Source organism: Telmatherina bonti, assembly GCF_933228915.1.
Source record: "Telmatherina bonti genome assembly, chromosome: 17".
Lineage (NCBI taxonomy): Eukaryota > Metazoa > Chordata > Actinopteri > Atheriniformes > Telmatherinidae > Telmatherina > Telmatherina bonti.
This window is the reverse complement of record NC_136615.1, coordinates 3164673-3180583: the sequence shown is the minus strand read 5'-3', so window position 1 is coordinate 3180583 and position 15911 is coordinate 3164673. Positions and strand designations below refer to the sequence as shown.

The 15911-nt window shown below is 45.5% G+C and overlaps 1 protein-coding gene across 1 annotated transcript in view; it reads right to left on the bottom strand.

Moving 5' to 3' along the window:
• myo5b (myosin VB) overlaps positions 1–15911 on the bottom strand; it is a gene marked incomplete at both ends in the record, with an annotated part of 166104 nt that overhangs the window by 97881 nt on the left and 52312 nt on the right. The window contains 6 exons of the mRNA XM_079256977.1: positions 1872–1969; positions 2038–2172; positions 2266–2349; positions 2508–2630; positions 5623–5763; positions 6011–6092. Coding sequence (XP_079113103.1) covers positions 1872–1969; positions 2038–2172; positions 2266–2349; positions 2508–2630; positions 5623–5763; positions 6011–6092 — 663 coding nt within the window. The remainder of the gene's footprint in view (positions 1–1871; positions 1970–2037; positions 2173–2265; positions 2350–2507; positions 2631–5622; positions 5764–6010; positions 6093–15911) is intronic.

Here is a 15911-nt window from a genome sequence, read left to right as displayed (position 1 = left end):
CTCCGGGCTCTCAAAGTTCTCCGAGTTCTCCAAATTCTCAAAGTTCTCAGAGTTCTCCCAGTTCCCAGAGTTCTCCCAGTTCTCAGAGTTCTCTGAGTTCTCCCAGTTCCCCGAGTTCTCCAAGTTCTCCGAGTTCTCCCAGTTCCCAGAGTTCTCCAAGTTCTCTGAGTTCTCCAAGTTCTCCCCCCCCCCAACACTAGTAACCATGACAACCCATATGCGACTTATCTGGAGCAGGACTCGAATGAACAAGACTTGTGGAAATAAGGAAAACTGACCCTAAATCAGGATTAATGGATTTCCACTCTGGACCAGGTCAGAAAGGACCTGTTCTGGTCTGGTCATGCTGGTCTGGTCTGGTCATGCTGGTCATTCTGGTCTGGTCATGCTGGTCTGGTCTGGTCATGCTGGTCTGGTCTGGTCATGCTGGTCATTCTGGTCTGGTCATGCTGGTCTGGTCTGGTCATGCTGGTCATGCTGGTCTGGCCATGCTGGTCTGGTCTGGTCTGATCTGGTCATGCTGGTCTGGTCTGATCTGATCTGGTCATGCTGGTCTGGTCTGATCTGATCTGGTCATGCTGGTCTGGTCTGATCTGGTCATGCTGGTCTGGTCTGGTCATGCTAGTCTGATCTGGTCATGCTGGTCTGATCTGATCTGGTCATGCTGGTCTGGTCTGATCTGATCTGGTCATGCTGGTCTGGTCTGATCTGATCTGGTCATGCTGGTCTGGTCTGATCTGATCTGGTCATGCTGGTCTGGTCTGATCTGGTCATGCTGGTCTGGTCTGGTCATGCTAGTCTGATCTGGTCATGCTGGTCTGATCTGATCTGGTCATGCTGGTCTGGTCTGGTCTGATCTGGTCATGCTGGTCTGGTCTGATCTGATCTGGTCATGCTGGTCTGGTCTGATCTGGTCATGCTGGTCTGGTCTGGTCATGCTAGTCTGATCTGGTCATGCTGGTCTGGTCTGATCTGGTCATGCTGGTCTGATCTGATCTGGTCATGCTGGTCTGGTCTGATCTGGTCATGCTGGTCTGGTCTGGTCATGCTAGTCTGATCTGGTCATGCTGGTCTGATCTGATCTGGTCATGCTGGTCTGGTCTGATCTGATCTGGTCATGCTAGTCTGATCTGGTCATGCTGGTCTGATCTGATCTGGTCATGCTGGTCTGGTCTGATCTGATCTGGTCATGCTGGTCTGGTCTGATCTGGTCATGCTGGTCTGGTCTGGTCATGCTAGTCTGATCTGGTCATGCTGGTCTGATCTGATCTGGTCATGCTGGTCTGGTCTGGTCTGATCTGGTCATGCTGGTCTGGTCTGATCTGATCTGGTCATGCTGGTCTGGTCTGATCTGGTCATGCTGGTCTGGTCTGGTCATGCTAGTCTGATCTGGTCATGCTGGTCTGGTCTGATCTGGTCATGCTGGTCTGATCTGATCTGGTCATGCTGGTCTGGTCTGATCTGGTCATGCTGGTCTGGTCTGGTCATGCTAGTCTGATCTGGTCATGCTGGTCTGGTCTGGTCATGCTAGTCTGATCTGGTCATGCTGGTCTGATCTGATCTGGTCATGCTGGTCTTGCTACTGTAAGTGAGACCAACATCGGCAACAAACCAACCAGGGCGAGTGCTGGTAGGACTGCAGAGTCCAGGTGGACCCAGGAGCTGCCGGGTCCTTCTGGAGGTGGCGTTTCTGTTGTGGACGGATTACGAAACAGGAGAGAAGAACCCTGACATGGAGGACCAAGGAAAACTAATCCAGTCTAGAACCAAAACAAAGTTCCAGTCCAACAGGCCTCTGTGTGTCCAGTCTGCTACCAGACCTTTAGAACCTGAACCGTGCCAGGACTTGCAGGAATCACCGAGGGACTTACGAGAAGGCCTCCTTATGGTCGTTTGGCTTGATGCAGCGGACGTAGTGTGGCGTGGTGGCGTTCAGTGTGTCCATCAGGAGGTGCAGAGACGAGCGGAACTGAAACACAGAACCCATTAGAATCGGCAGCAAGAAGCTCAGGAGGTTCTGCAGAACCCGCGGCTCACCTGGTGTCCCACCGTCTTCCTGTGCTCCTTGTTGGGAACTTTGGGGACCGCCTTCAACGGCCGAATGTTGACCCTGGACGACTTGGAGGACGAGATGTCGTCCTTCTCGTGGAACAAGTCGGCCACCAGCTGAAACTGAAGCACAGGACAGAACTCATTGATCCTGGTTCTGTTAGAGACTCTGGACCGGGCCATAACATCAGACTGAGTTCTGGTTGCGGTTCCTACCTGGCTCGCCTTCAGGATGTTGATCTGCTCCTCATAGACCGTGTCCCGGTTCTTCTCAAGGAATCCGTCACACTGATACTCCACCTGCGAACAGAACCAGGTCCACCCGTGAGTCTGTGGTTCTACAGTGTTACAGGTCTGGTCCTCTGTGGGTTCTACAGGGACCTCTGTCAGAGCTGTTGTCATGATACATGTCTGCAGTGGACCTGCTGGACCAGAACCCGGTTGCGATGTCTCCTCACCTTGTCTGCGAAGTGGATGATGATAAAGGATGTGTTGGACATTCGAGGTTTCTGGAAGTGAGCACTGTTGGAGTTCTGCTTGTAGAGCTTCTGGGCCCAGTTCTGATCCGTGCCCTTCGGAACCTGAAACAGAGTCCAGTGACACAACTTTTCACTTAGAGAAACTAATGGATTCTGCGCCGGTCTGTCGTGGTGAAGAAGGAGCTGAGTCAGAAGACGAAGCTCTCGATTTACCAGTCGATCTACGTTCCTACCCTCACCTATGGTCATGAGCTGTGGGTCGTGACCGAAAGAAGGAGATCTGGTATACAGGCGGCTGAAATGGGTTTCCTCCGCAGGGTGGCCGGGCTCTCCCTTAGAGATAGGGTGAGGAGCTCGGTCATCCGGGAGGAGATCAGAGTAGAGCCGCTGCTCCTCCGCATCGAGAGGAACCAGTTGAGGTGGCTCGGGCATCTGGTCAGGATGCCTCCTGGACCTCCCTGGTGAGGTGTTCCAGGCACGTCCCTCTGGGAGGAGACCCCGGGGAAGACCCAGGACACGCTGGAGGGATTATATCTCTCGGCTGGCCTGGGTCTTCCCCGGGGTCTCCTCCCAGAGGGACGTGCCTGGAACACCTCACCAGGGAGGTCCAGGAGGCATCCTGGATAAGCGGCAGAAGATGGATGGATGTAACTAATGGACACAGAAGTTTGTGTGCTGACGTTGCGGTAACGTATTGTGTCATTTCCTGTTTCCCTAGCGTGTATCACTGCGGATTGCTACGAGCCGTTGGCTCCTTTAACTTCTTTCTAACTTCTATCTATTGTTAACCAACCACTCACTTTAGCGCACAATATCTTCCCAAACCACTGTTCTATATATTGCATTTATTTTTGGGATCTTTGGCTTTCTGTTTACTGACTTAAACAGCTCAAGCACTCGGTTTTAGCATGGCTGCTAGCTCTCTTCCCACACCCCGGTCCCCTGCCTTTTCTTGCTCGGTGTGTCTGATGTTTAGCTACTCCTCCGCCTCCTTTAGTGATAACGGTAGGTGTATTAAGTGTAGCAGCTTGGCAGCTTTGGAGGCAAGGCTCTGTGAGTTAGAAGCCCAGCTCCGCACTCAGTTAGGGAAGCAGTTAGTCAGCAAGCCCCCATTAGCCAGTGCGGAGCTACCAGCCAGGGCAGCTAGCCCACCTAGCGGTCCCTCAGCAGTTCCCGCGCAGCCGGGAGCCGAGGCGGGCTGGACGACGGTCAGGCGGAAGCGTAGCCCCAAACCAAAACCCACTGGCCACCACCGACCTGTCCACGTTTCTAACAGATTTTCCCCGCTCGGTGACACACCCGCTGAGGCAGAAACCCTGATTATAGGTAGTTCCATAGTCAGAAACGTGGCTCTAGAGACACCGGGGACCATAGTCAGATGCATTCCTGGGGCCAGAGCGGGCCACGTCGAATCGTATTTGAAACTGCTGACTAAGGCTAAACGTAAATACCGTAAGATTGTAATTCACGTCGGCGGTAACGACACCCGGTTACACCTGGAAATGACAAGTCCTCCTCACAAACTACAGTAAGTCATGAAGTTCCTCAAGGTTCTGTACTTGGACAAATACTCTTCACGCTATATATGCTCCCTTTAAGCAAAATTATTAGACAGCATGGAATAAACTTTCATTGTTATGCAGATGATACTCAACTATACTTATCCTTTAAACCAGATGAAACAAATCAGCCCGATAGGCTACAAAATTGTCTCATAGACATAAAGACTTGGATCTCTAGAAATTTTCTCCTCTTAAATTCAGATAAGACTGAAATAATTCTCTTTGGATCTGAAAAACTCAGAGCTAAATTTTCCAGTTTTGTAATGAACCTGGATGGCATTACTTTAGCTTCCAGTGCTACAGTGAGAAACCTTGGAGTAATATTTGACCCTGACCTGTCCTGTGGTCCACATATTAAGCAGGTTACTAAAACAGCCTTCTTTCATTTACGTAATATAGCCAAAATTAGGGACATTCTGTCTCAGAGTGATGCAGAAAAACTGGTTCACGCTTTTGTTACTTCGAGACTAGATTACTGTAACTCTCTATTACTGGGCTGTCCTAAATATGCCCTGAAAAGCCTTCAGCTGATCCAGAATTCTGCAGCCAGAGTCCTGACCAGAACCAGCAGGAGAGATCATATTTCTCCAGTTTTAGCCTCTCTTCATTGGCTGCCTGTTGAATCTAGAATAGAATTTAAAATCCTTCTCCTTACATATAAAGCCCTCCACAACCAGGCACCACTATATATCAAAGACCTCATAGTTCCTTATATACCAAGCAGAGTACTTCGTTCGCAGACTGCAGGCTTACTTGTGGTTCCTAGAGTCTCAAAGAGCCGAGCAGGAGGCAGAGCCTTTGGTTATCAGGCCCCTCTCTTATGGAATAAGCTCCCAGTTAGTGTTAGGGAAGCAGACACCCTCCCCACCTTTAAGACTAGGCTGAAGACTTATCTTTTTGATAAGTCATATAGCTAGGGATGGTTAGCATCCCTTAGTTATGCTGCTATAGGTTTAGACTGCTGAGGGACATTTCCTGATACACTGAGCTTCTTTCTCTCTCTCTCTTACCCCCCCCCCATAACAGTGTTGCATCATTAACATGTATGTCTCCTGTCTCAGCAGGTCTCCCTGGCCGGGAGTAGCAGTTCCTGTTGTCTGTTGTCTTTCTGTCCTCTTCCCCCCACACAGCAGAGGCAGATGGCTGCCTGTCCTTGAGCCGGGTTCTGCCGGAGGTTTCCTTCCTGTTAAAAGGGAGTTTTTTCCTTCCCACTGTCGCCAGTGTGCTTGCTCAGGATGGGAGATTGAGTTGGACTCAACTCAATCTGTTGGTTTCCTTATATAGGCTGTTATGAATTGGCCTTCATTATGTTTTCCCCTCTGTCTGTAAAGTGTCTTGAGATGGCATTGCCGTGATTTGACGCTATATAAATAAAGTTGAGTTGAATTGACACATCTGCCCTGCTCTCACGTGGTCAGCTTAGCTTTAGCATGTTCGGGACCATCCAGACCTGCAGCCGAGACTCGGACTCTGCGGGTCTTGGTGGTCCTGAAGGACTCCTGGTCAGAGCAGGACCAGGAGAGAACACGTACCTTACACTCCTCGTCCAGCAGGTCGAGGACCCCGAGCCGGGCCTCAATCAGGTCTATGCAGGGCTGGTTGTCATAGAAGTCTATCAGAGTCCAGGGGATCTGCTCCTTCATGTACTCCTCCTGCTCCAGCTTGAAGACATGCTGATGACCAGAACCAGGATCAGAACCAGGTCAGGACCGGTACCAGAACCAGGACCAGAACCAGGTTTAGAACCAAGATCAGGACCAGAATAAGAACCAGGTCAGGACCGGTACAAGACCAGGATCATAACCAGGAAACCAAACCAGGATCAGAACCAGAACCAGGTTTAGAACCAGGATCAGTACCAGGATCAGAACCAGGTCAGGACCGGTACCAGAACCAGGATCAGAACCAGATCAGACTTACACTGTTGAACTGCTGCTGTAGTTTCTCGTTGGCGTAGTTGATGCAGAACTGTTCAAAGCTGTTCACCTCAAACGTCTCGAATCTGCAGACACACACACACACACACACACACACACACACACACACACACACACAACCTGCTCAGCAATGAACACACACACCTACATACAGGTGTGACTCAGGTGTGTCAGGTTTATTAGAGAGGCGGGTTCCAGAAAGCGGGTTCTGATCCAGAAACCAGTCCAGAACAGGACTTTTCTTTCTAAGGTCAGCAGCATAACATGCTGTCGTTTTAGACGACGGAAAAGTCTAAAACCATCATGTCATCACGGCGTGACACAAGGAATCTGCTGTCTGGATCCCAGCAGAGGGACAGTTGGGTAAAAGCAACCCGCTGGGTAAACAACCAGCTGGGTAAACAACCCGCAGGGTAGCTAGGTAAACAACCAGCTGGGTAAAGCACCCGCTGGGTAGCTAGGTAAACAACCAGCAGGGTAAACAACCCGCAGGGTAGCTAGGTAAACAACCAGCTGGGTAAACAACCCGCTGGGTAGCTAGGTAAACAACCAGCTGGGTAAACAACCCGCAGGGTAGCTAGGTAAACAACCAGCTGGGTAAACAACCCGCAGGGTAGCTAGGTAAACAACCAGCTGGGTAAAGCACCCGCTGGGTAGCTAGGTAAACAACCAGCAGGGTAAACAACCCGCTGGGTAGCTAGGTAAACAACCAGCTGGGTAAACAACCCGCTGGGTAGCTAGGTAAACAACCAGCTGGGTAAACAACCCGCAGGGTAGCTAGGTAAACAACCAGCTGGGTAAAGCACCCGCTGGGTAGCTAGGTAAACAACCAGCAGGGTAAACAACCCGCAGGGTAGCTAGGTAAACAACCAGCTGGGTAAACAACCCGCAGGGTAGCTAGGTAAACAACCAGCTGGGTAAACAACCCGCTGGGTAGCTAGGTAAACAACCAGCTGGGTAAACAACCCGCAGGGTAGCTAGGTAAACAAACCAGCTGGGTAAACAACCCGCAGGGTAGCTAGGTAAACAACCAGCTGGGTAAACAACCCGCTGGGTAGCTAGGTAAACAACCAGCTGGGTAAACAACCCGCAGGGTAGCTAGGTAAACAACCAGCTGGGTAAACAACCCGCAGGGTAGCTAGGTAAACAACCAGCTGGGTAAACAACCCGCAGGGTAGCTAGGTAAACAACCAGCTGGGTAAACAACCCGCAGGGTAGCTAGGTAAACAACCAGCTGGGTAAACAACCCGCAGCGTAGCTAGGTAAACAACCAGCTGGGAAAACAACCAGCTGGGTAGCTAGGTAAACAACCAGCTGGGTAAAGCACCCGCTGGGTAGCTAGGTAAACAACCAGCTGGGTAAACAACCCGCTGGGTAGCTAGGTAAACAACCAGCTGGGTAAACAACCCGCTGGGTAGCTAGGTAAACAACCAGCTGGGTAAACAACCCGCTGGGTAGCTAGGTAAACAACCCGCAGGGTAGCTAGGTAAACAACCAGCTGGGAAAACAACCAGCTGGGTAGCTAGGTAAACAACCAGCTGGGTAAACAACCCGCTGGGTAGCTAGGTAAACAACCAGCTGGGTAAACAACCCGCTGGGTAAACAACCCGCTGGGTAGCTAGGTAAACAACCAGCTGGGTAAACAACCCGCAGGGTAGCTGGGTAAACAACCAGCTGGGAAAACAACCAGCTGGGTAGCTAGGTAAACAACCAGCTGGGTAAACAACCAGCTGGGTAGCTAGGTAAACAACCAGCAGGGTAAACAACCCGCTGGGTAGCTAGGTAAACAACCAGCAGGGTAAACAACCCGCTGGGTAGCTAGGTAAACAACCAGTTGGGTAAACAACGCTCTGGGTAGCTAGGTAAACAACCAGCTAGGTAAACAACCCGCTGGGTAGCTAGGTAAACGACCCGCTGGGTAATCAACCTGCCGGGTAGCTAGGTAAACAACCAGCAGGGTAAACAACCCGCTGTGTAAACAACCCGCTGGGTAATCAACCCGCTGGGTAGCTAGGTAAACAACCCGCTGAGTAAACAACCTGCTGGGTAGCTAGGTAAACAACCTGCTGGGTAAACAACCTGCTGGGTAGCTAGGTAAACAACCTGCTGGGTTGCTAGGTAAACAATCTGCTGGGTAAACAACCTGCTGGGTTGCTAGGTAAACAATCTGCTGGGTAAACAACCTGCTGGGTAGCCAGGTAAACAACCCGCTGAGTAAACAACCAGCTGGCTGCCATTAGTGCTGGGCAATATGACAGATATCACTCATTTTATGTCGTCCTAACGACAAACATAACGTGACAGAACTGTTTGTATCATTCTGTGCCATCAGCGATGTGTCAGATGATCTTGGCAACGGCAGCAGTGATCTTCCATCTGCAGGCTGCATGGCGTTCCACCGTAACGCTGCTGCAGCGTCTGGAGTTCATCATGAGTGTTTGCGCCGCCGCTCCACGCTGCTTGTGTGACTTTTGTCCGTTGACTCAGTGGGATTCCTGCGCAGGTGATGTTTAGTTAGTTGTGTCGGAGACGTTGTTGGGACTGGCGGCTGTTGTCGGTTCCATGTTGGTCTTTTGTTATCCAAACCACATCCAGACACAAGATGCCCCTCTTTCAGGAACAAGCTCATCGGTTTGGGTCGGCTGGTAGAGACGTTCCCAAAAGATATGCACCTGGAACTGCAGTGTAAGGCCGTTCCACAAAGTACTGACTCGGAGGGACTGAATATTTCTGCACACTGCACTTTTCAGCTTTATAGGACTTCATAGCTGTGTGACACTATGCGTTATTTATTCATATAAAAGTCCAATAAAATATATTCAGGTTTGTGGCGTGTGATGTGTCAGAATGTGGAGAAGTTCAAGCGGTATGAATACTGCTGCAAGTCGCGGGAGTCAGCTCGGACACAGTTAACCAGGTTCAGAGTCAGTTAACCAGGTAAAGAGTCAGTTAACCAGGTTCAGAGTCAGTTAACCAGGTAAAGAGTCAGTTAACCAGGTTCAGTCAGTTAACCAGGTAAAGAGTCACTTAAATAGGTTCTGAGACAGTTAACCAGAGGTTCTGCTGTTTCACCTTCCTTCTGGAACAGGCCCCTGCTTTGATGTTTGTTACAGGTGTAATACAGGTGTGTTTTAAGTGTGTATCAGGTGTATTACAGGTGTAATACAGGTGTTTTAAGTGTGTATCAGGTGTGTGACAGGTGTAATACAGGTGTGTTTTAAGTGTGTATCAGGTGTGTCACAGGTGTAATACAGGTGTGTTTTCAGTGTGTTACAGGTGTAATACAGGTGTGTGTTCAGTGTGTTACAGGTGTAATACAGGTGTGTTTTCAGTGTGTTACAGGTGTAATACAGGTGTGTTTTAAGTATGTATCAGGTGTGTTACAGGTGTAATACAGGTGTGTTTTCAGTGTGTTACAGGTGTAATACAGGTGTGTGTTCAGTGTGTTACAGGTGTAATACAGGTGTGTTTTCAGTGTGTTACAGGTGTAATACAGGTGTGTTTTAAGTATGTATCAGGTGTGTTACAGGTGTAATACAGGTGTGTTTTTAGTGTGTATCAGGTGTGTTACAGGTGTAATACAGGTGTGTTTTCAGTGTGTATCAGGTGTAATACAGGTGTGTTTTAAGTGTGTTACAGGTGTAATACAGGTGTGTTTTAAGTGTGTATCAGGTGTATTACAGGTGTAATACAGGTGTGTTTTCAGTGTGTATCAGGTGTATTACAGGTGTAATACAGGTGTGTTTTCAGTGTGTATCATGTGTGTTACAGGTGTAATACAGGTGTGTTTTAGGTGTGTATCGTGTGTTACAGGTGTAATACAGGTGTTTTCAGTGTGTATCAGGTGTGTTACAGGTGTGTTTTAAGTGTGTATCAGGTGTGTTACAGGTGTAATACAGGTGTTTTCAGTGTGTATCAGGTGTGTTACAGGTGTGTTTTAAGTGTGTATCAGGTGTGTTACAGGTGTAATACAGGTGTGTTTTAAGTGTGTATCAGGTGTGTTACAGGTGTAATACAGGTGTGTTTTCAGTGTGTATCAGGTGTGTTACAGGTGTAATACAGGTGTGTTTTCAGTGTTTTACAGGTGTAATACAGGTGTGTTTTAAGTGTGTATCAGGTGTGTTACAGGTGTAATACAGGTGTGTTTTCAGTGTTACAGGTGTAATACAGGTGTGTTTTCAGTGTGTTACAGGTGTAATACAGGTGTGTTTTCAGTGTGTATCAGGTGTAATACAGGTGTGTTTTAAGTGTGTATCAGGTGTGTTACAGGTGTAATACAGGTGTGTTTTCAGTGTTACAGGTGTAATACAGGTGTGTTTTCAGTGTGTTACAGGTGTAATACAGGTGTGTTTTCAGTGTGTTACAGGTGTAATACAGGTGTGTTTTAAGTGTGTATCAGGTGTGTTACAGGTGTAATACAGGTGTGTTTTCAGTGTGTATCATGTGTGTTACAGGTGTAATACAGGTGTGTTTTAAGTATGTATCAGGTGTGTTACAGGTGTAATACAGGTGTTTTCAGTGTGTATCAGGTGTGTTACAGGTGTGTTTTAAGTGTGTATCAGGTGTGTTACAGGTGTAATACAGGTGTGTTTTCAGTGTGTATCAGGTGTGTTACAGGTGTAATATAGGTGTGTTTTAAGTGTGTATCAGGTGTATTACAGGTGTAATACAGGTGTTTTCAGTGTGTATCAGGTGTGTTACAGGTGTAATACAGGTGTGTTTTAAGTGTGTATCAGGTGTATTACAGGTGTAATACAGGTGTTTTCAGTGTGTATCAGGTGTGTTACAGGTGTAATACAGGTGTGTTTTAAGTGTGTATCAGGTGTGTTACAGGTGTAATACAGGTGTGTTTTCAGTGTGTATCAGGTGTGTTACAGGTGTAATACAGGTGTGTTTTCAGTGTTTTACAGGTGTAATACAGGTGTGTTTTAAGTGTGTATCAGGTGTGTTACAGGTGTAATACAGGTGTGTTTTCAGTGTGTATCAGGTGTATTACAGGTGTAATACAGGTGTGTTTTCAGTGTGTATCAGGTGTGTTACAGGTGTAATACAGGTGTGTTTTCAGTGTGTATCAGGTGTGTTACAGGTGTAATATAGGTGTGTTTTCAGTGTGTATCAGGTGTATTACAGGTGTAATACAGGTGTGTTTTAAGTGTGTATCAGGTGTGTTACAGGTGTAATACAGGTGTGTTTTAAGTGTGTATCAGGTGTGTTACAGGTGTAATACAGGTGTGTGTTCAGTGTGTATCAGGTGTGTTACAGGTGTAATACAGGTGTGTTTTCAGTGTGTTACAGGTGTAATACAGGTGTGTTTTAAGTGTGTATCAGGTGTGCTACAGGTATAATACAGGTGTGTTTTCAGTGTGTATCAGGTGTATTACAGGTGTGTTACAGGTGTGTTTTAAGTGTGTATCATGTGTGTTACAGGTATAATACAGGTGTGTTTTCAGTGTGTTACAGGTGTAATACAGGTGTGTTTACAGTGTGTTACAGGTGTAATACAGGTGTGTTTTAAGTGTGTATCAGGTGTGTTACAGGTGTGTTTTAAGTGTGTATCAGGTGTGTTACAGGTATAATACAGGTGTGTTTTCAGTGTGTATCAGGTGTATTACAGGTGTAATACAGGTGTGTTTTAAGTGTGTATCATGTGTGTTACAGGTGTAATACAGGTGTTTTCGGTGTGTATCATGTGTGTTACAGGTCTAATACAGGTGTGTTTTCAGTGTGTTACAGGTGTAATACAGGTGTGTTTTCAGTGTTACAGGTGTAATACAGGTGTGTTTTCAGTGTGTTACAGGTGTAATACAGGTGTGTTTTCAGTGTGTTACAGGTGTAATACAGGTGTGTTTTAAGTGTGTATCAGGTGTGTTACAGGTGTAATACAGGTGTGTTTTCAGTGTGTATCATGTGTGTTACAGGTGTAATACAGGTGTGTTTTAAGTATGTATCAGGTGTGTTACAGGTGTAATACAGGTGTGTTTTTAGTGTGTATCAGGTGTGTTACAGGTGTAATACAGGTGTGTTTTAAGTGTGTATCAGGTGTAATACAGGTGTAATACAGGTGTGTTTTAAGTGTGTTACAGGTGTAATACAGGTGTGTTTTAAGTGTGTATCAGGTGTATTACAGGTGTAATACAGGTGTGTTTTCAGTGTGTATCAGGTGTATTACAGGTGTAATACAGGTGTGTTTTCAGTGTGTATCATGTGTGTTACAGGTGTAATACAGGTGTGTTTTCGGTGTGTATCGTGTGTTACAGGTGTAATACAGGTGTTTTCAGTGTGTATCAGGTGTGTTACAGGTGTGTTTTAAGTGTGTATCAGGTGTGTTACAGGTGTAATACAGGTGTGTTTTCAGTGTGTATCAGGTGTGTTACAGGTGTAATATAGGTGTGTTTTCAGTGTGTATCAGGTGTATTACAGGTGTAATACAGGTGTGTTTTAAGTGTGTATCAGGTATATTACAGGTGTAATACAGGTGTTTTCAGTGTGTATCAGGTGTGTTACAGGTGTAATACAGGTGTGTTTTAAGTGTGTATCAGGTGTGTTACAGGTGTAATACAGGTGTGTTTTCAGTGTGTATCAGGTGTGTTACAGGTGTAATACAGGTGTGTTTTCAGTGTTTTACAGGTGTAATACAGGTGTGTTTTAAGTGTGTATCAGGTGTGTTACAGGTGTAATACAGGTGTGTTTTCAGTGTGTATCAGGTGTATTACAGGTGTAATACAGGTGTGTTTTAAGTGTGTATCAGGTGTGTTACAGGTGTAATACAGGTGTGTTTTAAGTGTGTATCAGGTATATTACAGGTGTAATACAGGTGTTTTCAGTGTGTATCAGGTGTGTTACAGGTGTAATACAGGTGTGTTTTAAGTGTGTATCAGGTGTGTTACAGGTGTAATACAGGTGTGTTTTCAGTGTGTATCAGGTGTGTTACAGGTGTAATACAGGTGTGTTTTCAGTGTTTTACAGGTGTAATACAGGTGTGTTTTAAGTGTGTATCAGGTGTGTTACAGGTGTAATACAGGTGTGTTTTCAGTGTGTATCAGGTGTATTACAGGTGTAATACAGGTGTGTTTTCAGTGTGTATCAGGTGTGTTACAGGTGTAATACAGGTGTGTTTTCAGTGTGTATCATGTGTGTTACAGGTGTAATACAGGTGTGTTTTAAGTGTGTATCAGGTGTATTACAGGTGTGTTACAGGTGTAATACAGGTGTGTTTTCAGTGTGTTACAGGTGTAATACAGGTGTGTTTTCAGTGTGTTACAGGTGTAATACAGGTGTGTTTTAAGTGTGTATCAGGTGTGTTACAGGTGTAATACAGGTGTGTTTTCAGTGTGTATCATGTGTGTTACAGGTGTAATACAGGTGTGTTTTAAGTATGTATCAGGTGTGTTACAGGTGTAATACAGGTGTTTTCAGTGTGTATCAGGTGTGTTACAGGTGTGTTTTAAGTGTGTATCAGGTGTGTTACAGGTGTAATACAGGTGTGTTTTCAGTGTGTATCAGGTGTGTTACAGGTGTAATATAGGTGTGTTTTAAGTGTGTATCAGGTGTATTACAGGTGTAATACAGGTGTTTTCAGTGTGTATCAGGTGTGTTACAGGTGTAATACAGGTGTGTTTTAAGTGTGTATCAGGTGTATTACAGGTGTAATACAGGTGTTTTCAGTGTGTATCAGGTGTGTTACAGGTGTAATACAGGTGTGTTTTAAGTGTGTATCAGGTGTGTTACAGGTGTAATACAGGTGTGTTTTCAGTGTGTATCAGGTGTGTTACAGGTGTAATACAGGTGTGTTTTCAGTGTTTTACAGGTGTAATACAGGTGTGTTTTAAGTGTGTATCAGGTGTGTTACAGGTGTAATACAGGTGTGTTTTCAGTGTGTATCAGGTGTATTACAGGTGTAATACAGGTGTGTTTTCAGTGTGTATCAGGTGTGTTACAGGTGTAATACAGGTGTGTTTTCAGTGTGTATCAGGTGTGTTACAGGTGTAATATAGGTGTGTTTTCAGTGTGTATCAGGTGTATTACAGGTGTAATACAGGTGTGTTTTAAGTGTGTATCAGGTGTGTTACAGGTGTAATACAGGTGTGTTTTAAGTGTGTATCAGGTGTGTTACAGGTGTAATACAGGTGTGTGTTCAGTGTGTATCAGGTGTGTTACAGGTGTAATACAGGTGTGTTTTCAGTGTGTTACAGGTGTAATACAGGTGTGTTTTAAGTGTGTATCAGGTGTGCTACAGGTATAATACAGGTGTGTTTTCAGTGTGTATCAGGTGTATTACAGGTGTGTTACAGGTGTGTTTTAAGTGTGTATCATGTGTGTTACAGGTATAATACAGGTGTGTTTTCAGTGTGTTACAGGTGTAATACAGGTGTGTTTACAGTGTGTTACAGGTGTAATACAGGTGTGTTTTAAGTGTGTATCAGGTGTGTTACAGGTGTGTTTTAAGTGTGTATCAGGTGTGTTACAGGTATAATACAGGTGTGTTTTCAGTGTGTATCAGGTGTATTACAGGTGTAACACAGGTGTGTTTTAAGTGTGTATCATGTGTGTTACAGGTGTAATACAGGTGTTTTCGGTGTGTATCATGTGTGTTACAGGTCTAATACAGGTGTGTTTTCAGTGTGTTACAGGTGTAATACAGGTGTGTTTTCAGTGTTACAGGTGTAATACAGGTGTGTTTTCAGTGTGTTACAGGTGTAATACAGGTGTGTTTTCAGTGTGTTACAGGTGTAATACAGGTGTGTTTTAAGTGTGTATCAGGTGTGTTACAGGTGTAATACAGGTGTGTTTTCAGTGTGTATCATGTGTGTTACAGGTGTAATACAGGTGTGTTTTAAGTATGTATCAGGTGTGTTACAGGTGTAATACAGGTGTGTTTTTAGTGTGTATCAGGTGTGTTACAGGTGTAATACAGGTGTGTTTTAAGTGTGTATCAGGTGTAATACAGGTGTGTTTTAAGTGTGTTACAGGTGTAATACAGGTGTGTTTTAAGTGTGTATCAGGTGTATTACAGGTGTAATACAGGTGTGTTTTCAGTGTGTATCAGGTGTATTACAGGTGTAATACAGGTGTGTTTTCAGTGTGTATCATGTGTGTTACAGGTGTAATACAGGTGTGTTTTCGGTGTGTATCGTGTGTTACAGGTGTAATACAGGTGTTTTCAGTGTGTATCAGGTGTGTTACAGGTGTGTTTTAAGTGTGTATCAGGTGTGTTACAGGTGTAATACAAGTGTGTTTTCAGTGTGTATCAGGTGTGTTACAGGTGTAATATAGGTGTGTTTTCAGTGTGTATCAGGTGTATTACAGGTGTAATACAGGTGTGTTTTAAGTGTGTATCAGGTATATTACAGGTGTAATACAGGTGTTTTCAGTGTGTATCAGGTGTGTTACAGGTGTAATACAGGTGTGTTTTAAGTGTGTATCAGGTGTGTTACAGGTGTAATACAGGTGTGTTTTCAGTGTGTATCAGGTGTGTTACAGGTGTAATACAGGTGTGTTTTCAGTGTTTTACAGGTGTAATACAGGTGTGTTTTAAGTGTTTATCAGGTGTGTTACAGGTGTAATACAGGTGTGTTTTCAGTGTGTATCAGGTGTATTACAGGTGTAATACAGGTGTGTTTTCAGTGTGTATCAGGTGTATTACAGGTGTAATACAGGTGTGTTTTAAGTGTGTATCAGGTATATTACAGGTGTAATACAGGTGTTTTCAGTGTGTATCAGGTGTGTTACAGGTGTAATACAGGTGTGTTTTAAGTGTGTATCAGGTGTGTTACAGGTGTAATACAGGTGTGTTTTCAGTGTGTATCAGGTGTGTTACAGGTGTAATACAGGTGTGTTTTCAGTGTTTTACAGGTGTAATACAGGTGTGTTTTAAGTGTGTATCA